The following is a 25425-nucleotide window of genomic DNA, read 5'->3' on the forward strand; positions in this document are numbered from 1 at the left end:
TTGGGTATTTCAATGTAATGTTGCATTTTACTGTCAATTATAAACAATTTAAAACATTTTAGTTGCTAAAAACATACCCCCCATCAGAACTCTTAAATCATTTACAATATTTTTTTAAGATCAATGTATTGCAGTTACAAATTGATTTTTAACATTAAACTGTATTCACCAATGTTAACCACAGAGTGAATTCTCAAGAGAATCAATGGTGAATTAGCCTTCTGGCTGAAGCTACAAATTGACAACATGACTCAACAGATCTATAAGGCCACAAAGTTGAAGAGAATTATTGTGGTCATCCTTGTTCCTTTGTTTGCTGTTTCCAATTAAAGTGAAACGGAAGAGGACACCACAATAAAGGAAGAGTTTCACCATGAAATACAGCTTTGAGGACGCAGAACCAAATAAATCGAGCCAAAAAAAAAAATGCAGTATGATGACAATTGGACTGGATCTCTAGTCTGGACACAAATAAGGATGAAGACAGCGAAACAAAAGAAGGAAATATGAGATGGGTGAGCAGACAGCAGGATTGGGATACACAGCAGGAGCCAATTTCCAGCACAGTGAAACAACCCCTTCTCTATTTCACACCTCTGAACCTCGCATTCGCTTCAGTTCGGCTCTCGACGGCCCACTGAACCCAGAACAGCCTTGTATAGTAGACTTGAGAGGTATTAACATGCCAGAGGCTGATCCTGGATCCATGTTTGTTTCATTGCTTTTGCTGGAACAGGCTGGAAATCAGCACAGCAGTCGACACCAGAGTGCATTTAAGGTCCCAGCTGGACACCATGTGAAGAGAAACTGCAATAGCTGACAGTTTTCACATACACAGATTGTTAGGCTCCGCCCACCTGTTTACCCTCAGTTTGCCTGCTGTGAACCGATTCAGGTCTATGTATATACAAATTGGGGCTGTTTTATAATTTCACAGATGGTCTCTGGAAGCTGCTGAGCTTGTGTTTTTTAGACCTATACCCGAACATGAAGCAATAAACAAAAATAGAGTGGTTTAGTTTGCTGTGCTAAGTTAGTATTTTATTATCAGCAAAATAACAAAAAATATTTGATGATATATTTAAAAAAATGGGTTTAAGGGTCACAGAACAGCCCAAAATCTTTTAATGAAAGCATAATAATTGTCATTTAAAATCTTTATGCTTTGCCCTTTTTCTTTAAATCACTAGGATTTATCTGTTTGTCAGCAAGAAGTTTTAAGAATATAAAAAATAATGTTATTTAGTCTGATTACCACCAGACTTTTTACTTTATTACCTAAAGTTTTTTTTTTTTTTTTTTTTTTGCTGTTAAAGAAATTCATGTTTATTGAACAAAAATGCAATAAATGGATTAAAAGGGGACAGTACACTTTAAAAGTATTTGTTAATTAACATGTTTTTCACTCGTTTACACATTCATATTGCATTGTGAGAACATTTGATGTTGAAAATTAAACTTTATTGACACCTTTAGTAGTTTGAAACAATATATTACATAAGAAATAATAGAGATAAATAAATCCATTTTTTAACAGAAAAGGTGCTGGCAGCTCATTCAATACCTGTTTTATTTTAGTTGCTTTGTTAAACTTAATAGTTCAACATCAAAAGTTTGTCAGAGCAAAGACCAAGGTCACATTATGCAAATAAATAATCAGAAAATACAAGCGAATCACCAGCTAGACAACTGTTAATTAATAGATTTTTTTTTTTTTTACAGACACATTTATAATGTTATAAAAATGCAAAATTTTAACCCTAAAATGTTTCATGGCCACATAATATTCAGTATTGAGGTCACAGAAATAAATTGCTTTAAAAATAAATAAATAAAAAGTATTTTAGTTTAGTAAAAAGTATTTTTTATTTCTTTTTTTTTAAGTAAATGGAGCTTTACCATTCTGTTAAAATCATAATGGAAGGTAGTATAATTAAGTAAATTTAAATATATTTTAGTTTTTACTGTCAATTATAAAATGTTTAATTAATTTATTTGCTAAAATAAATTTAATTGAACAACTTTTTAAATAAAACTAAGTTCAAATATGTTTTCCCCAATCTCTTAAATCTTCTACATTATATTTAAAATTACATCTGCGCAATATATCGTTTCGGCATCGATATGCAATATGTGAATCTGCAATAGTCACATCGCAAAAACTGCAATGTCGAGTTGGGATTATAATTAACCAGAAAACACAGTTCAGAACATGTGATTTGTAGAGAATTCTTGTGATTTGTAGGGAATTGTAGAGAATCCTTCTTAGACTTTACAGACCTGAAACTTGCCTATAGCACTTATTCATTGTTGCTCTTATAGTTGTGCAAGTTGCTTCCTTGTCCTCATTTGTAAGTCGCTTTGGATAAAAGCGTCTGCTAAATGACTAAATGTAAATGTAAATGTAGAGTCACTGCACAGTTTAACTCTAATCTAATAGGGACTATTTCTAATCTAAAGCAAATTTAAACTATTTCGGCACAATAAATTATAAAAAAATGGAGCCAGCCATACACTGAAAGCACAAATAATGTCTATCAATTCGGTCATGACCAGTGGCTGTCATCCTTGAATCAACCTCCATCTTTGTAAGCTGCTTGCTTTTCAGTCTGTTTCACTGCTCTGTTTGTTAGATGTTTGCTCCAACTTTCTTTTGCAGTCTTAAGCTCGTCAAATGCAAAAAACGCCCAATTCGAATCCCATCTTTGGTTTGACTTCACATGTGAATCACTTGTGCTTCATCTGCGTCTGCTTACTGCACAAGCTGAAAACTCCCCCCACTCCATGTAATGTTTGGATTGTGAGGGCGCAGGTGAGACGTCATTTTTTCAAGAGACACTCAAATACAGCACGTGCGCTGCATATGCAACTTCTATAGGTCATGGAAAACAATTAATTTGCAAACTGAAATATAGTTTGATTATATAGTTTGGAATTTGATATTTTATGAGATTATTACATTTTTTTATTATTATTTTGCGTTTAAATTAAGAATTTTGCAGGGTGGCAAAAATTTCGACCTTTTGTCAATTTTGCTTTGGATTCAGCGATCACAGAATCACGAAAAACTATAGGTCTGTTATATACAGATCACAATATATTGCAGAAAAAAAACAAACAAAAAAAAAAAACATTGCAATGTTGTCTTTTTTAAATATTGTGCAGCCATTTTTTAAATAATGCAAAAAATGGTCCTGATCTCAAACTTTTGAATTGCAGCATACAAGAACCACAGTGCTTTGAAAGCACAAACTTTTTTTTTATATTAAAATGTTAATCAATAATTTTGACCACAGAGTGCATGCAAGAGAATCTATGGTGATTTAGCTTTCTGGCTGGAGCTACAAATTGACAACATGACTTAACAGATCTATAAGGCCACAAAGTTGAAAAGAATTATTGTGGCCATTTATCCTCTTTCTTTGCTTGCAGTTCCAGATTAAAGTAAAATGGAAGATGAGACCACAATAAAGGAAGAGTACAGTGAAGTACAGGATAAATGCTGATTGCTAAGCCCAAACACACACATCAGAACAATATTACGGGTGAAGAATTACACCACCCAGGGCCTGACACTTTATTCATTTCTTAACACTTTCACCAAAACATTTTTTTCCCACAAACTTCAAAATTAGTTATTATTAGGAAAGTTTCAAGCAATTCATCGTTTTGAAAGGGTTGAATAATTTCAGTTTTCTTCCCACTCCACAAAACTGACTCTCTCAATAAAGCCTGAGAGGAAATTCAACTGAGATCCTCTTATGTATGGGATTTAATGCGATCTCAGTGTCTGCCTGGCTCTCACTGTCTGATTTCACTTCCGGAAAGCCAAATATATCTGGTATACAAATTCGATACTGTACATTTGGTGTATTAACTATTCAACATGTGACACCTGAATGCAGTGGACTTGTATTTTAAGGTCAATTTTTATTGTAAATAAACATCAAACTGTACAATCACCTTGACTAGAGATTTTCAAATTGTGTGTAACTTAAATACAATTGTCTACTTTAAACATGTAATGTTGTAAGAAAAGGAATAACTGCCACAATAAAAAGAAAAAAAAAGAAAAGTAGATCTTTTAAACATATAGCAACACATATAATAACATGTATCTTAAAATATATCACAAAAGATTTAGAATAGTTTGTCAAAACTATTCTTTAAGTTAATTTTTTTCTTAATATACATATTAGATGTGGCCTAAGTAAGGTCAGAAATTCTCCAGAAACATGTTTTATGTTCATTTATAACCCCACAAAATACCCCTAGAATGAAATATATATTTGGAGATCCCAGATAGTGTCAGAGCCTGCTCTCTAAAATAATTATACTTTACTATCTTTAGCAACCCAGGCTCATTATTGATACGTACTCCTGTATACATTTTTGGAGATTGTGAAATACGTCCCAGGAGCTATGCCTTTTGCAGTTTTTGTTTTTGCAAATCCACCAGAAGCCACTGTGTATGTTTTTTCAGATCTAATTTTTTTTTTCTCACGAGTGCCATTCACACCTGCTCTTCACACTTAAATAACTAAATTTTATATTCTGATGCGCTATGAACAAATGTCTTGGCTGACAAATGTATGTTTATATGCCCATCACTCATTGGAAAATTAAGCTCCGTACTAGAGACCATCATAGGACAGAGTTTTCAGTCCCACTCTGACAAGATTCTGTACCGCTTCTGTCAGATCCAGCAAAATAAATATACAAAATTTTCCCGCTCCCATTTACAGTATTTAAATTTTGTCATCACTGTATTACTTCTGGTGATATTACCAATATTTATTAGGTGTGTCTAATATTAATCAGGTGGCAGGTCTCTACTCCACATCATGTTTTATAGAAGTATACTGCACTGAAAAAAAAAAGTTAAATCAGCTTAAAATTTTAAGGCAACCAGCTTCATGACATTTTTGAGTTTATTCATACATTCATTTTCTTTTTGGCTTAGTCCCTTTGTTAATCTTGGGTCGCCACAGCGGAATGAACCGCCAACTTATCCAGCATATGTTTTACGCAGTGGATGCCCTTCCAGCTTCAACCCATCTCTGAAAAACATCCATACACACTCATTCACACTTATACACTACGGACAATTTAGCTTACACAATTCACCTGTACCATATTTCTTTGGACTGTGAGGGAAACCAGAGCCCCTGGAGGAAACCCACGCAAACACAGGGAGAACAAGTAAACTCCACACAGAAATGCCAACTAATCCAGCCATTGGATAGGAAAGTAGAGAGAAGGAAAGCATGGGGAGCAGAGAGAGGGGAAGGATCAGCATAGGACTACAAGGCAGAATTAATCTCGGGTCACCGTGAGCAGCGGAGTGCTTGTGTCAACACCCTAACCACTACATCACAGGCGCCAACATGTGCAGTCCATTTCTGAGTTTATTCAACTTAAATTGAGTCAAGTGCAGTATTTGAGTTAAAAGTTGAGTCAACTCAAAAAAGCTCAGCAGCAAGTGCTTTTACAGTGTGTATGCATACCAGTGCCACTATTTGACATCTGTCCAAATGCAGCAAACAGAAAACAATGTAACAAATAGAAAATCAATACTGCTTCTCCTGATTTAAAAATAAAAATCAAATCTCAAATACATAGAGAGTTTAATATAGGCTTAGAAAAACATGAAAATAAAAGGTAAAAATGATCATTGTTGTTATCTCATTATGAAACATTGTGGCCAATCAAATGCATCCTTGGCCATGCATATTAAAGATCTTGTATGTTTTAGTCTGACTGAACAAAAGCATGACGAAGAAAACCATTGCTCTTCTCACTCCTTGCCCAAAGGCCATTTACCCAACAGCTTCCCTTTCTCTCCCACATCTACTCAGACTCAGTTATTACATTAGCCACCACTTTCTTCCGGGTGTGATTTGTGGGTAAAAAACAAATCCGGCCCCTGATAGAGGTCTGCAGTGATGTAGATCACACATTCGGCAGATAGGAAATGCGGCGGCCTGATTACGAGTCTTACTAATGGTGCATTACTGAAATGGTGCTTTTAAAATAGAATGTGTTTTATGAGTGAGCTGTTTATGGGGTTTTGAGGCTGGTTCCCTTTAGTACCTCCATGGGAATTCGAATGGCATCCGCCGCCCGGCGCTGAGCTTTATAGAGATGAATATAATGTGCTCTGATGCAGTGGGCCGTTATTAGATTCTTCCATAGGCTGTTACAATGTGAACTGCACAACAGATGCTGCTATCCATCCCTTCACATACCAATATGAGCACACAATATATGGTCACACGTCACAATAAGGTTAAAATTAGTTATTGTATTTATCAATATGAACTATCTATAAACAACACTTGGACAGCATTTATTTATCATAGCTAAACATTTACGAATGCCTTATTAAAGTGCAATTCATTACATTAGTTAATGCACCGTGAGGTAACATGAACTAACAATGAACATCTGTTTTTTCAACTATCATGAACAGACACTAATAAATGTATTGTTCATAGTTTGTCAACATTTACTACAATCTTATTATAAAGTGTTAGCTAATTATTATAATTATACACTCTTCATTAAAAATTTGAAGGAATATTAGTTTGTGGCTATAATTTTAGACTATGCTAATGTAGCATATATATATATATATATATATATATATATATATATATATATATATATATATATATATATATATATATATATATATTTTTTTTTTTAATATTTATATATATATATATATATATATATATATATATATATATATATATATATATATATATATATATATATATATATATATATATACAGACAGATATAAATACAGACATGTGCAGGAACCTCCAAAATTAATTACAGCACGCTAGACCACACAGTACCTAAAAGGTAAAAAAAAAAAAAAAAAATTACAAAAAGCGTCTTTTTTTTAGATGTTTATTATAACACAGTCAACATATACAGTTATTTGAAATACTTTCAATAGTGTTTTATGAAAATTCAAAGGGTTTTCTTTAAAATTATACCAAATTTTTGCATTTACACCTCTGCATGTGGATTAGGGAAGCTTTAAAATTTGGGTAGGCGAAATCCAGGTGGAAATCCCAAAATAGCAGCAGAGTTTAACTGGTTAGGTGAAAACGTGAATATAGGTCTATATAATCACCTTTTGAAATAGTATGCTATTCAGTTCAAAAGATCAGTTCAAAATTTTATGGAGTTCTTTTAAATAAAATCAGTTGTCCACTGTATAAAAAATAAAACATTTTGAAATATTTATATTTATCAGCTAATATAACAATTATCGCACTTCAAATCTTAAGAGTAATCGGTTATCGATATCGGTTGAAATATCCATATGGGTGCGTCCATAATAATTTGTTGGTTTCTGTACGCCTAGGCCTGATTCTACTGTTGTTGGATCCCTTTGTTTCTTCACTAAAAAATCCAATCATAAATCCAGTCTTTATTTTTAGATCTTGACATCTCAAATACCTCTTTCATTTCTTATTGGAACAACCTTTTGATTATATTAAATGGTTTGGTCACTCCCCCAGATTTTTTAAACAAATAAAATTAAAGAAATATTTAAAAAAAAATATTTACAGATTTAATCTAGTTAAAAAAAAAAAAAAAAAAAAACTAAAAATGACATTGACGTCTCTTGCTCTTTCTGTGAGACATCTTCTGAGTCTGTTGCTCACTTACTTTGTGAATGTCCCCCTGTGTTGTGTTTCTGGTATTCTAATTGTCCTAAAGGTTTGTGCTGATATTTCTTTAAGCTATAGACATATTATTTTGGCATTGTAGGGTCACAAAACACTAACACATATTTTTTCATATATATGTCCCACGCTGCTAAAAACACTATTAGGACACATATATTTTACTAAAAAGTGAGAATTGGATGTTTTTATTGGATGTGTTGAAAATAAATTTTGAAGCTAAGTCATGGCCATGAGATCCTTGGGTAAATTCCAGCGTGGTGACTCCATGTTGTACCGGCTGGTACAACAGGATGTCTTTAAGTTTTCAGCATTGATTCATAAAAATGAATTGGTATGAACAAATCAGCGCTTGGTGCAACTTCATTAATATGCATGATAAAGCTTCGAAGACTGTTTTTACCTGTTACAGTGTTCAGATGGCAAAGAGACACCAAGTTGTGTTGCCAGCTTTAATTAAAACAAGTGAAAGAAGAAGAATTGTTTGCAGATATGGATCAGCAGAGTTGCACTTATAAATGTGCCGCAATGAAGGTTTTGTTTACATCTTCCTTTGATTAGGGGACAGCTCGTGTGTGGGCCTACATTTGTGGATTGCAGTGGTCTGCTAACACGTGACAAAAATATATATTTGTAGGTAACATTTTTTACCCGACAGCTTTTCACATCTGAAAATGGGGAAATACAGATTTGCCACTTGTCTTCTTTTAAAAGACGTGGTTCAGTGTTCTTGCTTATGTTAATTCATGCATGATGAATAAAAGTTAGTCTCGTCAGCAGTACTCTTTCAGTTTTAAAAGACATACCTTGGTCAAAATTATTTGGTTAATTAGTTTACAATATGTTAATATCACTACAGTAATATAGACTGAAAGATCCACTGTAAAGGCTGCTCTCTAAATGTAAACATGTAAACACCTTATTCAGACTATTACCATCTTGTAAGATTTTTCGCCATATACAGTATGATTTTTGACACATTTTGTGACAGGATAGTCTATACAGAAACGGCTGTTTAACATTATTTTCTGCACCTACCGGGTCTCTGCATCTACTGAGAATTTTTTTTTCTCGCATACAGCATGCGGTATCAAAATTCCATAAAAACCATATCCAACATCTTCTTTGTCATGGGGGGCATGCAAGAAATGTTCTTGAATGAAAGTAAAAAGAGCCAAACTGCAGTTAAAGTCAACAAATTAGGAATGAAACACCTGAAATATCATGAAACTCTAGAAGAAATTTGGATAGCGTTGCAATAATGCAATGATGTTAATCAAATTATGTGCTATAACATGTAAAACAGGATGCTGAAGGTAACATTCAAAAAGCAATTCATGTAAACACAAATAATTTGATTGCTGATATACATGTGAACGTCACTCCCCTGCGTTTGTGTTCCCACAGTGAAAATCCGCGCATGCATATACTGAAGCTCCCGTTTTCATGCAAACCTATCCCTCTTTCGCCACTTGACACTCTTACCTAAACAAAGCTGGACTCACCCACTTTCCAGACTTTTTAAAATTAGAGGTGTGAAAACACCCTGTGAAGACCCTGTGGGTTTGTGGCCTTTAAAAAAAATGGAAAGTTTTTTTTGTTTTTTTATGCATAAGCGTAAATATACCGAATGTGAACCAATTTTTTTGAGAATTGCATCTGTACTTGAATATCATTTCAGAGTCTTATAACAAGAAATAAATTAAAACTTCTAAAACGTGCTTTATTTAATATTCTGCATTGATTCATGTTATTTTTTTTACATATGCTCTTGCTCTCTTTTTAAATGTATTTTTATTGTATTATTTTAATGTATTTTTCCTTTCTCTTTGCCATACCATTTTAATACTTCTTTAAAATTTGTAATTTTCTTTTTGTGCAAAATTAATATTTGCATTGCTTGTATTATACCTATTCTATAAATAGGGTTTGTCAGATGATGAACAATTATTACCAGTCAATACAAACACACACTTTACAATAAGGTTCATTAGTTAATGCATTTACTAACATGAACTAATCATGAACATCACATGTACAGCATTTATTAATCATAATTGAACCTTTACTAATGCATTATTAACATTTAAGTCCATGCTTGTTAACATTAGTTAGTGCACCATAAGTTAACTTGAACTAACAATGAATAACTGTATTTTCATTAACTAACGTTAACTAGCATGAAGAAATACAGTATAGATGTATTGTTCATTGTTTGTTCATGTTAGTAAATGCATTAATTAACATTAACTAATGAACCTTATTGTAAAGTGTGACCATTTATATATATATATATATATATATATATATATATATATATATATATATATATATATATATATATATATATATATATATATATATACACTCAGGAAACATGTCTAAAAACACCTTTTTTCTTCTTTTGCTATAACTTTAAGTAGGGCAAAGCAGTGATCTCGAAAGTAATAAAGCTAGATTGTTCTCTATTTTTGCTTTTGTGTAAGTAAAATGACAGGTTTTTTATCTCAATAAATCCAGCGTGCTGCTATTAAAGTTCAAGTTGTTTCTTCACTTAAAAACAAGCCCTCCAAACCATAGGTCAATTATGCTTTTTGTTTCCAGCTCACAAAATGCATTAAGCTTCAATTGAAATCAGTTAGAAGCTACTCAGCCAGAGTAGAGTTCAGCGCTAACATAACAAGACTAAATGAGATCACTGTAAGATAAATGTTTAGTGTTTCTCAATGGCCTTGCCCTTCTGATAGCCCTGGCCTTCATGGTTTATGTGTTCTGCAGTGATCTCAGGGGTTAAAGGAGGTGTTGTGGTGTTTGCCGGCTATCTGTGACAGCTTTGTAATGCTAGCTTGCTAACCTCTGGGCAATATAACTGCATCAGCACAGTCTCCTGTAACTGGTGTGTTTGACACTCAGTCATTGGCATCTCTTGTTAAACAGGTAACATATCTGAGTGTGTGGACAATACTGATTAGACTTTTCAGACTTCAGTTAAGAGGGATGTCTGCTTAAATTAACATTGGCGAGGGTCTTCCAGGCTCATTTTAATTATTATAAAATAACATATTACTATAGGGGGCACAGTGGCTCAGTGGTTAGCCCGGTAAACTTACAGTAAGAAGGTCACTGGTTCGAGCCCCGGCTGAGTAAGTTGACATTTCCTTGTGAAGTATGCATGATTTCTCCCCTGTGGGATTCCTCCGGGTGCTCTGGTTTCCCCCACAGTCCAAAGACATGCACTATAGGTGGAAGGGCATCCGCTGCGTAAAACATACAGTATGCTGGATAAGTTGGTGGTTCATTCTGCTATGATGACCTCTGATAAAATAAAGGGACTAACTAAGCTGAAGGAAAATGAATGAATGAATAACATATTACTTAGGATCTTTATTCATTAACTTTCCTTTAGCTTAGTCTCTTTTTCAGGGGTCGTCTCAGCAAAATAAAACGCCAACTATTCCAAGATATGTTTTACGCAGCAGATGTCCTTCTAGTCGCAACCCAGTACTGGGAAACACCCAGACATTTATACAAACACACGCTCATCACGGCCAGTTTCGTTTAGTTTTAGTTAGGATTTTCATTTGTAATATTTCTATGCACATTTCTGTACATTTGCATCATTGCTGAATAGTACAACATAATATCGGCATAAGTTTTGGGATATCTGATATTAACGTGCACATAAATTATAATTACATCCCAGTCTTATTCTGTAGGGTTTAACATGTAGTTTGCCCAACCTTTTCATTGAATGCTTTGTACATGGTAGGTCTGCACCCTACCAGATTTCTTGCAACGCGAGAATACATTTATGAAAAAAACACGATGTCAGTCGGTAACTCTAGAGCAATTAAAAAGTCAGCAGCTATCCACGGCGCCCATCTATGATTCAGGATGTTGTTCAATTTTCTGCCGCGCCACAGAGTGACATCTGAATAGTTTTATTTAAAGTAATATGCAAATGTGCACGTCCAGCAAATGTTTCATCCAACTGTCATATGCAAGATAAAGCGCAGTGCTTAGAGGTGCATCCGGTGTGCAACTAGCTTCAGAAGACTGGTTGCTCAGATTTAAGGTGGTATATCTACTTTTGTTTAAGGTGGTATATATACATATATCTCATTACAAAGGGCCAAACAATACTGACATTTAGCCTACAATCCTTGCACAACTTACCATTTTATCTGTCATCTCTCTCTTTTGGTAGTACCCAATTTAAACATGGGTTTTGTAAACCAGATTTAAATTTAGTAGAAACAGTTGGGTCGGATAAAAAATTATTATTCTAAGAGGGCAGTGGGTGAACAAAGACAACAGAACATACAGTGGGCTCTGTCGGGTGCGGAATAAAAATTGGTGCGAGCAAGACAGAAAAAATCAGTCCCACGCAGACCTCTACTACAAGGGTTAAGAGTGTTTATATAGGAATGTTTGACTATTTGTTTGTCAAGTTAGGCACTGATGTTAAACAAAAAGGCCCAACTCACAGTCTCTGCTTTAATACTATCTAATCATGCTTAATCAGGTTGAGGTCAGGACATTATCAGGTTGAGATCCGGAGATGAAGGCCAGTCAAGTTTCATTAAAATGGCCTGGTATGCTGAAGAGTAAGAGTTGCTTTCAGTGGAACAAAAGGACCAAACAAAAGCTCTGAACAACTACCATACACTGTTAACCCTTACTGTAGATTATGCAGGAAATAACTGTAAAATAGCCAGTGTTTTGCTGTAATAAAAGGAAACAGTATTTTACTGTAAAAGGAGCAGGATTTGTATGAAATTTTGTAGTGCAAAGAATAAATTACAGTAATTTACTTTATGTACCGATTACAGATAGTTACTGTGATAATAAATGGTAAATCACTGCTCAACCATTATTACCCCATGTACTCTGATGCTTTATGTTGCTATATATATATATATATATATATATATATATATATATATATATATATATATATATATATATATATATATATATATATATATATATATATATACTGTTCAGTTTTGGTATGTGAATGGTCAGTATTGAGGAGAAAGTGAGACAATGCATTGATGATAAGTTAAATTTCTCTGCAGCCATCTCTGTGTTTTCTTTGGTTCCTTTTATGTTTTTAACATTGAGTATCAGGAGTCAACCAATGTCAAAGTCACAGAGCTAATTAAAAGGTAAAGATATCGACGAGATGCATTTAAAGGCAAAAATATTCACACAGAGCAACCAAATTATCACAATCATTTTTATAACTTTGTTTATTTTTCTAAAATTAATATAATTAGCCTAGTTTAGCCTATAGTTAAGCTTTTAAATTGCACTTTAAGCTGAATATTAGTATTTTGCTAAATAAAAATGTGTTATTTAAAAAATATCTTAAACAGCACGTACATACATTTTTGCAGAGACTCAATTAATTTGTTTGGAAAACTTCAAATGAAGTAGGTAAAAGTGGTATTAACAGTATAGTATAAAGACTTTCCTAAATAAATGTATCAATCAGGTAATTTGTTTTTTTTATTATTATTATTACTACAGGTTTGGAACAACATGAGGATCAGATTATTTATTTATTTATTTGCTTTGGATGAAGTTTTTATATTTTTATTGTTTTTATTCAATGATATGTGCATGATTGTGATAAATGTAGGCAATTCCTTTGAAAATATGCTAGATACACGGGATGTCGAACTCCTGAAGGGCTGCAGCCCAGCAGAATTTAGTTTCAGCCCTGCTTCAACACACTACCTTTAGATTTAGGTTGATCAGGTGTGTTTAATTAGTATAACTGCAATCTTACTCTGTAGATTGTGCTGTAAATAACTGTAAAATAGCAAGTGTTTTGCTGTAATAAAAGGAAACATTTATTATTTATTAACACATATTATTTTACTGTAAAAGGAGTAGACTTTGTATGAAATTGTGTAGTGCAAAGAATAAATTCCAGTAATTTACTTTATGTACTCATTACAGAAAGTAACTGACAATAAATAGCAAATTACTGTTCAACCATTACTGTCCCATCTTCTCTGACGGTTTATGTTGCTATTTATAGAGACGTGCATTTTAAAGGCAGAAAATAATGATTTAGGCATTACCACACACTAGCACAGGCTGTCTGTCTTATTCTAAACACAAAGGTGTTAGAAAGAGTTTTCAGAAAATGCTGGCCCTTTAAGGGAGCCAGGTGTTTGATTTGTTTACTGCTGAGTGCGCTCTATTCTCTGTCCATCAATTCAGATGTAGAGTCTGATATGTATTAGGCTTTAAATAAGAATCTACAATGAGTAAGTAAAATGTGTTCAAATGTTTTTGAGGGTTTCTAAAATAAGGCTGTGTTTTAAGTTATATTGTTGTTATCTTGAACTGTGTACTTGAAAGCTACATTGTTAGCTAGTTAGCCTCTCCTCATATAACTTCTTACATTACTTTTGTTTAAGAATATGTATTTATTTTATATTGCACACTGCCATATGTACAGATGCGAACAGTTGCATGTATCTTTCTGGCAACCAAGCCAAAATTAAATTCCATCATCTCAGTAAGGGAACATGTGCACATCATCACAGGGAATCACAAAAACATGATACACATAGCCATCCACACACAAAAGCTCCACTGTCCGGTCCCAGATTGTGAGTTTGTTGCTAAGTATTTTTCAGAGCTGTGTTTCCATCTATGAATTTATATTAGAAACAATAAAAAAAGTTTGTTGTCATGAGATAATTCTAACAATAAAAGATTGGATCCTTTGGTTTTTCGGTGTTGCCAACTTTATTTTTATTTTTTATAATTATTTTAAACTTTTTATTGAGATTTGACACAGTTTTTAATTATTTAAAACTTTAACATTTAAAAAATAATTATGTTGTGTTTTTTGCTGTTCATTTGCTGATCTACCTTCCTGCAGATTTCAGTTGCTATCCATATCAAACACACCTAAACCAATTAATTAGGACCTGAACACCACTTGATAATTACAGGCAGGTGTGTTTGATATGGGTAGCAACTGAAATCTGCAGGAAGGTAGATATCCAGGAACAGGATTGAGCACCCCTGCTATATACCATGGGGGTCAAACTCCAAGTTCCTGAAGAACTGCAGCGCAGCAGAGTTTAGTACCCACCCTGCTTCAACATTACCTGTAGATTTCTAACAAGCCTTAATTAGTTTGATCAGGTGTGTTTAATTAGAGTTACAGCTTAAAGTCCTTTTCACACTGCACTTTTCTCCCTATAGACTTCCATTCATACCCATGTGAGTACTGCAGACCTGGAATGATAGCTCATGCGACAAATTTCATAATTCGCAGCATTGGAAAGATCAAGCTTGGAGAATGTTGACATGCGAAATCACATCATGTGATTGCTTGAGACCAATCAAAGATCAAAACATGACCTCTCTGGCTTGCTTTTTCAATCTCTAATTATTTTGTTTAATTCCACTACTCGCTTTGTTTAATTCCACTTCGCAGTGCAGTATGACAGAATTTTGCATGCTCAAACGTTAATGTGACCGCAGCCTTACTGTGCAGACCTGTAATATGCAAGACAATATTTATATCTGCTGATTTCTTAATTTTGTTATACTTTTTCTGTTATTTATATGTTTGGTGCGAAAACAATAAAATAAATTTGTCTAAAAAATAATATGCCTTCTATTTTTTAATAACAGCTAAGAATACTGATTAATTTTAGTAACACTACAATAACTATATATGACATACTATTAATTTGTATGCAGTATAATGCTGTGATTTGAACCCTACAATACATTAATTAACTGTACAGTTTCCAGTTAGTTACCACTGCTGCTCTATTACAGTAATTAACTGGCAACACTGTTGCCAGCTACTCACTTTATCGGTTCAGTTACAGTAAATAACTGGCAACACTGTTGCCAGCCACTCACTGTAATGGTTCAGTTACAGTAAATAACTGGCAACACTGTTGCCAGCCACTCACTGTAATGGTTCAGTTACAGTAATTAACTGGCAACACCATTGCCAGTTACTTACTGTAACCAAACTTTTACAGTGAGTGGCTGGCAACAGTGTTGCCAGTGTTCTACTGTAAAAAAACCTGGTAAGGTCTAACAGTGTACAATACCATACCATACTATAACCCTCCACCTAATTACCATTTTTCTGACAACTGCCAACCAACAGTGACAAGATACAGGTATAAAACTACCATGAATTAAAATTTCAGGGCTGCATTGTGTTTCTTAAGGGTCTTTTAATATGCCATCAAATGTTTCTTGTTATGGTGGCTCAGTGGTTAGCACTGTCAACTCACAGCAAGAAAGTCGCTGGTTCGAGTCCTGGCTGGGCCAGTTGACATTTCTGTGTGGAGTTTGCATGTTCTCACAGTGTTTGTGAGGGTTTCCTCTGTTTTTTCCGGTTCCCCCTACAGTCTAAAGACATACACTACAGGTGAATCGGAATTATTTACTTGGCCGTAGTGTGTGAATGCTAGAATAGTTGGTGGTTCATTCGATGACCCCTGACAAGTAAGGGACTAAGCCAAAGGAAAATGAATAAATGATTGTTTCTTGATATTTTAAACAATGCCAATAAAACAGACATTGTTATACTGCTGTTTTACACATTGAACCCTACAAAGAGAGTTGAGAAATGTGTAAATATAACACATTCAGTGCAGCAACACTCAAAGGTTGGAAAAAAAAGTGCAGTGAAAGTCGAACAGTTCCATGTGATTTCTATAAAACATGTTTTGTAAGTATTGTGTGTCTGTTTATTCAGTTGTTATTGTTAAATGCTTGTGTGAGGTTTTCAGAACATTAGCAACCTTTAAATGTGTCTGCGAATACATAAAAGCAGTTTCCCTTCTCTTTCTTTACTTTAAACTTCAGACCAACTTCAGAAACTGCAGAGTCTAACTCCTCACTGAAAAGAAAAGCATTTAAAAAACAGGAAATGTAAGCCTGCTAGAATCCTGCATCATCCAAGTAATCCTGCAATAAATTACGCTTATAGAAATTACAGAAGCATTTCAGACTCACACTCACCCAAACTGTCAGAGAGTAATGGAGCACCTGTGAGTGTAATATGACGTCCAGTGGCTCAGGTGTGTCGCTGAACTACAGATCCATTAGCACTGTGAAATAACCTCCAATTCCACCACCAGTGTGTGTGTGTGCGTGTGTGTGCGTGTGTGTGTGTGTGTGTGTGTGTGTGTGTGTGTGTGAGAGAGAGAGAGTCCAGTAATTCCAATAATCACAGCTGTTGGGCTGATGAATAATATCTCATGTCTGCTATAATTGACTGGGCGTCTACATGGATTTGGTCAACAAACGACTTGCTTAAATCCTTAATAAAAGGAGACAAAGAAACCTTATTGGAAATGTGAGATGATACCTTAGGGTTAGGTCACTGCAAAAAAAAAAAAAAAATCTGTCATTATTTATTTACTCTGGTGGCTTTCACGTGTTGTGTACTCTTCTTCCTTTTTTGGAGCACAGAAGCAAAATAATTAAAAGTCCTGTTTACACTCATCTAATTAATAACAGTGAATAAAGAGTCGCAACAAGCGTAAAGATTCTTCTATCTGTTTAACACAAAAGAAAAAAGTGAAAAATCAAAAACAAAAAAGTAACACAAACAAGTTTTGATCAAGTGAAGGTTGAATACATGATGACAGAATAAAAATTTCTTAGGCGAACTATTCTATTAAATTCCACAATGAGTTTATGAAAATGACCTTCCATACAGTGTGCAACACACCTTTAGGTGAATGAAAACATCCAGCTGTGTCCAGCAAAGTGCACCTTGTTTAAAATATAGATTTTTAAACAAAAGATTTAATTTCAGTTGAGATTTGAGTTGTTTAAATGATTCGTTGTTCGTCTGGACCTTCTGCCTGTTTGTATTGACGTCAATATGAAACAATACCTAATATGAAGTGCCAGATCTGGTAAAACGCGAATATGCCTTTCCCTTCAAACACTAGCAGAGTGCAGGTGTGTGGGACTAATCTTGACTGAAGCTGAGTGAACATTCATTCAATCCTTCATTCATTTTCTTTTCAGCTTAGTCCCTTTATTAATCCAGGGTCGCTACAGCGGAAAGAACCACCAACTTATCCAGCACATGTTTTACGCAGCGGATGCCCTTCCAGCAGCAACCCATATCTGGGAATCATCCATACACAGTTGTACACTACGAACAATTTTTGATTACCCATTTCATCTATACCACGTCTTCGGACTTTGGGGGAAACCCACACGAACGCTGGGAGAACATGCAAACTCCACAAAGAAATGCCAACTGACCCAGCCGAGGCTCAAACCAGCGAGCTTCTTGCTGTGAGGCGACAGCATTACCTACTGCGCCACTGCGTTGCCCCATGAGTGAACATTAATGTGTGAATGTTCAAGTAATTAATGCAATTATCCACCCTGTAACTGGGGATTTGTCAGTCGTTTGTCAAAGGAAGTATCAGAAAAGACTATTGATGTGTGGGACATAATCAGAACTTGACAGGAAATTTTTCAGTACACAGTTTATGGATCAGTTTCTTCCACCATTTTACAAGTGTAAGTGATTTAAATGATTGCCTTCTTGTTTCCTCTAGCTTGCAAAATAGTTCAGCTTTTGCCACTATGTGGATTAATACTGAACATGTTTTATGGTTAAGATTAGAGCAATATCCTGGTGTTTAACTGCATTGGGTTCATACATATACTTTGGATTCTGACATATACTTTCTCCATAAAGTTAACCTCCACTCCACAGCTGCCCTGTCCTGACCTATTCATGCATCTCTAAGGACCGAGCTGTCCCGGGAGAAGCTTGCTAATATACAGAATTGGACTCAAGGCCTTCTGGGCGTTCAAAGCATTTGCAGACCTGGACAGATTTGTCCAGCCCATCACCCCCTTGTGCTGGAAAAGGGATTCATTCTCCCTATGAGCTATCAACCAAGGCTGAACCTGGACGGGGGCGTCCCGCGAGTCACTTTTAACACTCAAGGCAGGGATAGTTTGTCCCAATTGGAACGTAGCCAAGGCAGAACCTGGACGAGGGCATCCCACGTGACACTTTTAACACACAAGTTAGGGCTAATCTGTCCCAATCGGAACGTAGCCAAGGCAGGACCTGGACGCAGCAGGCATACAGCGTTGAACTAAGAAGACAGGGCTCATTTTTGTCCCCACTGAATTTACTTTTACCACACAGATAATAAATAAAAGGAATAATGAAGACACTGAACACCATTTGACCGTTAAGTTGTACAATATTTATTTATTCAGAGTCTTCTGTTTGTTCGAGCGGGCGAGCGCCCTGGCTTTTCCCTTTGGCAGGGCGCCATGGCAGCGTCCTCCTGCTGGTTCCCTCCTGGAAAAGAGACACATAAAGGGTAGTTAGCCAATGCCACACGTTCTGCTGTCCACGCCAAAGAGAATGTGATTTTTACCAGGGGAGAGACGGAAGTCTCCGTCCTCTTGCGCCCTTTCCGCGGGGGGCTTTCAGTGCCCGCTGCCTCCCCATCCTCCTCCTCCTCCTCCTCCTCCTCCACCAGGGCCCTTTCAAAGAGTCTGCGGCGCTCGCGTGCTTGGAGAGGTCCGAGGTGAAGTGCGTAGAACTTATCTGAGGTTGAAGTGTCATGGCACATGAATTGCGCCACCTTGCGGCGATCCTCTGAAGAGTGTGCATTCTTTGCCTGCGTCGGAGAGAGACAGAAGCTTGATTAGGATAGAAGCCGCCGCTGGTAGTTACAGGGGCGTCACAATGCCTACTCACATGAGTCGCGATCGCAGTGCGTACGTCAGTAAAGGTGGGTTTGCCTGGAAGGCCCATACTGAGCCAAGCAGACTGAAAGTACTTGTTCAGGGTCCGACAAGGACTGGCTCTGGAAGTGAAAAAGAAATAGGTAGCCTGGCTCCCTCCGGGGAGACCAGCCCGCAGCGCCAAAAACCTGCGGAACCAGCTGTATTCCTCCCTGTTTAGGGACAGCTGAGCCGCCCCAAAGGCTCTGTTTGTTTTGTGAGTGGTAATCTGCCATCAGAGAACAAGCAGTGAATGAGTGAGTGAGAGAGAGAGCATGCTACTGGTGACCCCCACCTTACTTGCGCCATACTCACGTTAATGACATAAGCAGACTCGTCGGGGCTTCTGGAGGCCTCTTCAACCTCCTGGATTGTGAGATTCTGGAAGACTCCACAGCGGTGCCCAGAGATGGAGGTTAGGTAGCCAGTCAGAAAGCCATAGAAGCGCCACTGTTGCCTAGTGCTTGGGTTGGATTCGAGGCTATCTGGTGAAAGACATTAGACAGATTAGACCACCGACGGTTCTATTTCCTTTCTGGGTCACCAACAGCTCTTGGCTGCTGGTGACTTGTACTCCGGGGCGCCAGCAGCTCAAACAACAGCTGCTGGTGGCCCGGAGAGGAAATGTGCGTTTCTTCTTCAGGGGCACCAGCAGTTCATGGACTGCTGGTGCCCCTGAAGAAGAAACGCACAACTCCTCTCCGGGCCACCAGCAGCTGTTGGTTCATCCAGCCACGTCGGTCTGCCCCCCTTCCCCCCCGAATGAGTCCCATTCGCGGGGGAGAGGGGCAGACAGACGTGGCTGGATGAACCAAGGGCTGTTGGTGCCCCGGAAGAACGAACAGGGGGAATCGCTGGAACGGCGGAAGGGCTTGCTTACCTAGCAGGGCGGGAATTTTCCTCCCAGCGGTCCGGTGACAGCGCACCAGACTGGCCTTGGGGATCAGTCGGCTTTCCTTCGCCTGCTTGGTCCTTACCTCGTGCACGACGACACGCCGGCGTATGCCGCGGATGAGGGCTCTGACCTCCCTTCGAATCAGAACCAGAGCCGTGCTGGAGAGCTGACAGGCGGCCGGCGGCGTCTCCGAGAGGTAGTCTAGGAACTGAGCCACGTTCTTCAGGTAGTGCTGCCTGGTGGGCTCGGCCATGCGCGTCTGACCTAGCCGGGCGGCCCACGCTCGGATTCGGGCTGGTTGGTTGAGGAAGAGGAAGTCCCCTGGCTCCGCGGTGCCCCTGGCCATGTAACCAAGGAAGGCTTTGATTCTCCCCAGCTTCGAAGTGACGTTGTTCCGCAGGCGGGGGGTGGGCTCGCTGCCCAGTTGGTACCCTTCGAACTCCCCCAAGAGAAGGTCTGTGGAACGAGCACAACCAAGAGTCAACTTCCCCGAAGCCACACACCCAGCAGAGCGACAGTGACGTGCCTGAAATATACTCAACTCAGCGCGGGGACGTGGTCCGGGAACGGGTAGGCAGTGGGCTCCAAAGCCTCCGGAGGCTCGGGGGGCGTCGGACCTCCGGCCGCCCCTCGCCCGGGAGGCGGTGGTGCAGGAGGCGACCTGGTTCTCCTGGCCCTCTTCCTCCTCCTTCTCCCCCCTTCTCCCTTCCTTAGCTCTCGGTAGAGGCGTGTGATTTGGAGCAGGGTGGACCGCATCTTGGTAACCTGTTTCCCCAGGTCCGTGAGCTGAGCCTGTATGCGCTCGGTGGCGCGCCTGCAGCCGCGGTCGGCGCACGGGCGGCCGGCCTCTGGGTCCTCCGAGTCCCGCTCCCCCTCGGAGGACGATGCTAGCTGGGACACGACAGGGATTGCAGGCTGGGTGGACCGCAGCCACTGCAACTCCCGAGCTACTTTCCGGCGTTTCGCCCTCCCCATAGCCTCTTTCCTTCCCGAGGTCGAGAGCTCCGCGTGCTGCCTCAAGTGCCTGTCTAGGCGGGCTGGCGTCCGGCGACATCCCGGGACCGGGCACGGTGTCTTCCGCGTGTCCACGCGGCCGGCGGCCAGCGCGAGAAGCAGCCGCTTCTCGTCCGAGTTGGCCACCTTGTGAACGGCCGTCAGGTGAGGCGCAAGCCGGCTGTACACGTTGAAGCATAGGGCACATTCAGCCATGACCGTGCCAGAGCCAATGCAGAGGGGGAAAGGGGCCCGCACGCCACGTGCGGCGGTTAATAAGCGGCCGGAGGCGGCGTCCACTTCCGCGTCATGACGTTGGTGGACCCGTATTTCTTAAAGGGGAAGGACACCCCCCCGCACCAGGAGGTGTAAGCCGATGCCCTACGGAGATCCATTCGGTTCAAGCCTTCTCTTGTTACGACTTCTCAAGTAGGGGGGAGAGGGGTGTCCACCTCACTCCCTTCCCCCCTTTTCAAAGGAACCAGAGGGGGTGTCCCGTTAAACAATTCACCCCACCGCCCCTTCATCGTTGCCCCGGTCAGCGGTTCGACACCTCTCTCTCTTGTCACGACTCGAGTTGGGGAAGGGGTGTCCCACCTCACTCCCTATCCCCCCTTCATTTTGCTGTTCTGGCCAGCGGGAGCTTTTCCACAGCCATCCACGTTCACTTTTTCCACCCCAAAAAGGGGATTGATTGTTTGAGCCCCATCGGGGGGGGACAGCTCCACACGCGCCAGCCGCGGGAGCTTTTGTGACCTGCTACAACCAACATGGGATACGCACCAACCATCGAAAGGGGAGTTCAGACAGCCCGTAACCCCGGCACCACTGACCCTGGCACGTTTCACCTCGCCGGAGTCCACTAGCTTCCCCTCCCAACCAACCACCCTCACTCCCCCGGGAGCAGGGTAGGCGGGGTGGGGGTCAGCCGGGAGCCAGCAAGGATAAACCCAGGGGGTGGGCGGCGTTGCGGGCGGGCGGGCGGACGGACGGGATGCAGACGCACACACTCGGGCGGGGGTAGAATCGAAGCCCACACCAGCTCGTTCCCTACGCTGCCCCTGGGGCCTCGATTCACCACGCCGGGTGACTCGACCGAACCCACCGAACATCCCCCAGCCCTCGCAGGGCGAGGGGCGTGGGGCGGGGGCACGGGCCGAGTATCGGCGCGGGGGAAACGGAGTCCAGGGGGGCGGGCTGGCGGGCGGGCTGAGCAGCAGACAAGCTCTGGGTCATTTAGCCAGACGGGCCATCTGGGTCCTTTACCCACAGATCGGGGCGGGAAGGGGGGGGCGCTGTGTGCGGAGGGACACCCCCACGCCTCCCTGATACAGCGCCCAGGACGGGGAGGATCTGCCACACCCATAGAGGCCGACCCCATTGGTGCTTTGGGGGGCCTGGGTGGGGGCCTAGCCCCTGGGGCGCCACACTAGCTCCTATCGATCAGTCACCGTGGGGTCTGGCGACTGGACTGTCAGAGACTAAGTCCATATTTTTACGCCTTCCCCGAAACCCTGATGGCAGGTCAGAGATTGTGGGTGTCGGGCAAAAACCTCCAGGCGCGGGACGTCCCGACAAGTAGGCCGGGAAGGGTGGTCTCCCGTCGGGCATGGTTTGGTGGGCTCGGGCCTGGGTCTAACCAACGCCCCGGTGAGCGCCAGGCATAACGTATTCCTGTTGGACCTTTGGCGCTAGATGCGTAAAGATGTGCCGCTGGTGAACCATCGATGGAGCCGCTGGTGAACCATTAATGGGGGCCTCTGAGATCCAGCGTTGGGGAGGCCTGTGCCCCGCGCGCTCTGCCCGGGGCACACACACCCTTCTCGGGGAGCGACCCCAGCCCCTCTCCCTGGCCTGGGGCCTCTGAGATCCAGCGTTGGGGAGGCCTGTGCCCCGCGCGCTCTGCCCGGGGCACACACACCCTTCTCGGGGAGCGACCCCAGCCCCTCTCCCTGGCCTGGGGCCTCTGAGATCCAGCGTTGGGGAGGCCTGTGCCCCGCGCGCTCTGCCCGGGGCACACACACCCTTCTCGGGGAGCGACCCCAGCCCCTCTCCCTGGCCTGGGGCCTCTGAGATCCAGCGTTGGGGAGGCCTGTGCCCCGCGCGCTCTGCCCGGGGCACACACACCCTTCTCGGGGAGCGACCCCAGCCCCTCTCCCTGGCCTGGGGCCTCTGAGATCCAGCGTTGGGGAGGCCTGTGCCCCGCGCGCTCTGCCCGGGGCACACACACCCTTCTCGGGGAGCGACCCCAGCCCCTCTCCCTGGCCTGGGGCCTCTGAGATCCAGCGTTGGGGAGGCCTGTGCCCCGCGCGCTCTGCCCGGGGCACACACACCCTTCTCGGGGAGCGACCCCAGCCCCTCTCCCTGGCCTGGGGCCTCTGAGATCCAGCGTTGGGGAGGCCTGTGCCCCGCGCGCTCTGCCCGGGGCACACACACCCTTCTCGGGGAGCGACCCCAGCCCCTCTCCCTGGCCTGGGGCCTCTGAGATCCAGCGTTGGGGAGGCCTGTGCCCCGCGCGCTCTGCCCGGGGCACACACACCCTTCTCGGGGAGCGACCCCAGCCCCTCTCCCTGGCCTGGGGCCTCTGAGATCCAGCGTTGGGGAGGCCTGTGCCCCGCGCGCTCTGCCCGGGGCACACACACCCTTCTCGGGGAGCGACCCCAGCCCCTCTCCCTGGCCTGGGGCCTCTGAGATCCAGCGTTGGGGAGGCCTGTGCCCCGCGCGCTCTGCCCGGGGCACACACACCCTTCTCGGGGAGCGACCCCAGCCCCTCTCCCTGGCCTGGGGCCTCTGAGATCCAGCGTTGGGGAGGCCTGTGCCCCGCGCGCTCTGCCCGGGGCACACACACCCTTCTCGGGGAGCGACCCCAGCCCCTCTCCCTGGCCTGGGGCCTCTGAGATCCAGCGTTGGGGAGGCCTGTGCCCCGCGCGCTCTGCCCGGGGCACACACACCCTTCTCGGGGAGCGACCCCAGCCCCTCTCCCTGGCCTGGGGCCTCTGAGATCCAGCGTTGGGGAGGCCTGTGCCCCGCGCGCTCTGCCCGGGGCACACACACCCTTCTCGGGGAGCGACCCCAGCCCCTCTCCCTGGCCTGGGGCCTCTGAGATCCAGCGTTGGGGGGGGGGGCCGTGCCCTGCACGCTCTGCCCGAGGTACACGCACTCTCCGGCGGCAAGCGCTGGTTCCAAAGGACCCCCTAGATTTGCACCTAATCACCAGCCGTGCCCGGGCACCCCACTATTAAGCCCGGGGACACTAACTCCTCCAAACCGCATGGATCAGACAGACGTGCTGCTGGTGACCCAACTGGCCAAGACGTACCGCTGGTGACCCAATCGGTCTTTGGGTTTGTGAATGGGTCACCACCGGCCCTGGGCTCGTGTATGGGGCACCAGCCGCACGTCGTTCTAGCCTCCGTCTGCGATGGGGTCTTATGTTTGCTGCGAGGTGATGGACGCTGGGAGACGGGTTAGCAGCTCAGAAATGGACCCTTGACTCCCGTGTACCCCCTAACTCCCATGGTGTTCAGACCACTGGCCTTGCCCGGATTTGAACGCTTGTTTTTGGGTTAGCTTTGCTGGCCAAGAGGCCTGGATCCTTGGAAGGACCAGGGCAGCAGTGCGCATTTGGTTTGCCCGGATTTGAACGCTTGTTTTCGGGTTAGCTTTGCTGGCCAAGAGGCCTGGATCCTTGGAAGGACCAGGGCAGCAGTGCGCATTTGGTTTGCCCGGATTTGAACGCTTGTTTTCGGGTTAGCTTTGCTGGCCAAGAGGCCTGGATCCTTGGAAGGACCAGGGCAGCAGTGCGCATTTGGTTTGCCCGGATTTGAACGCTTGTTTTCGGGTTAGCTTTGCTGGCCAAGAGGCCTGGATCCTTGGAAGGACCAGGGCAGCAGTGCGCATTTGGTTTGCCCGGATTTGAACGCTTGTTTTCGGGTTAGCTTTGCTGGCCAAGAGGCCTGGATCCTTGGAAGGACCAGGGCAGCAGTGCGCATTTGGTTTGCCCGGATTTGAACGCTTGTTTTCGGGTTAGCTTTGCTGGCC

General features: G+C 42.1%; 1 protein-coding gene and 2 long non-coding RNA genes across 7 annotated transcripts in view; 1 reads left to right on the forward strand and 2 right to left on the reverse strand.

Moving 5' to 3' along the window:
* LOC137490330 (uncharacterized) overlaps positions 1 to 25425 on the reverse strand; it is a 144308-nt gene that overhangs the window by 2332 nt on the left and 116551 nt on the right. The gene's annotated exons all lie outside the window — the stretch shown is intronic.
* Positions 13865 to 15355, forward strand: LOC147842652 (uncharacterized). Its single transcript, XR_015498005.1, has 2 exons — positions 13865 to 14693; positions 14886 to 15355. It is a non-coding gene; the product is annotated as an uncharacterized LOC147842652 (long non-coding RNA).
* LOC137496361 (uncharacterized) lies at positions 18945 to 22892 on the reverse strand. 5 transcript variants are annotated; one of them, XM_087264030.1, is made up of 6 exons: positions 20934 to 22892; positions 20377 to 20847; positions 19812 to 19981; positions 19471 to 19725; positions 19145 to 19390; positions 18945 to 19065 (listed from the first exon to the last, which is right to left on the reverse strand). In XM_087264030.1, the coding sequence occupies exons 1-6, from the start codon at positions 21598 to 21600 to the stop codon at positions 18973 to 18975; spliced, it is 1902 nt and encodes a 633-aa protein (XP_087120156.1). In that variant the 5' UTR covers positions 21601 to 22892; the 3' UTR covers positions 18945 to 18972. The 5 variants fall into 5 exon arrangements, with proteins under 5 accessions (XP_087120156.1, XP_087120155.1, XP_087120154.1 ...); XM_087264029.1 differs by having other exon boundaries at positions 20377 to 22892; XM_087264028.1 differs by having other exon boundaries at positions 19145 to 19725; positions 20934 to 21638.

This window comes from Danio rerio, chromosome 8, assembly GCF_052040795.2.
Source record: "Danio rerio strain M-AB ecotype USA chromosome 8, GRCz13ab, whole genome shotgun sequence".
NCBI classification, from domain to species: Eukaryota; Metazoa; Chordata; class Actinopteri; order Cypriniformes; family Danionidae; genus Danio; species Danio rerio.

Coding starts and splice junctions, on each gene's coding strand:
- LOC137496361 (XM_087264026.1), bottom strand. CDS start 21,592: ATGTGCCCTATGCTTCAACGTGTACAGCCGGCTTGCGCCTCACCTGAC. Junction 19,982..20,376: donor GAAAATTCCCGCCCTGCTAG/GTAAGCAAGCCC, acceptor GTCTTTCACCAG/ATAGCCTCGAATCCAACCCA. Junction 19,066..19,144: donor AGACTTCCGTCTCTCCCCTG/GTAAAAATCACA, acceptor TCTCTTTTCCAG/GAGGGAACCAGCAGGAGGAC.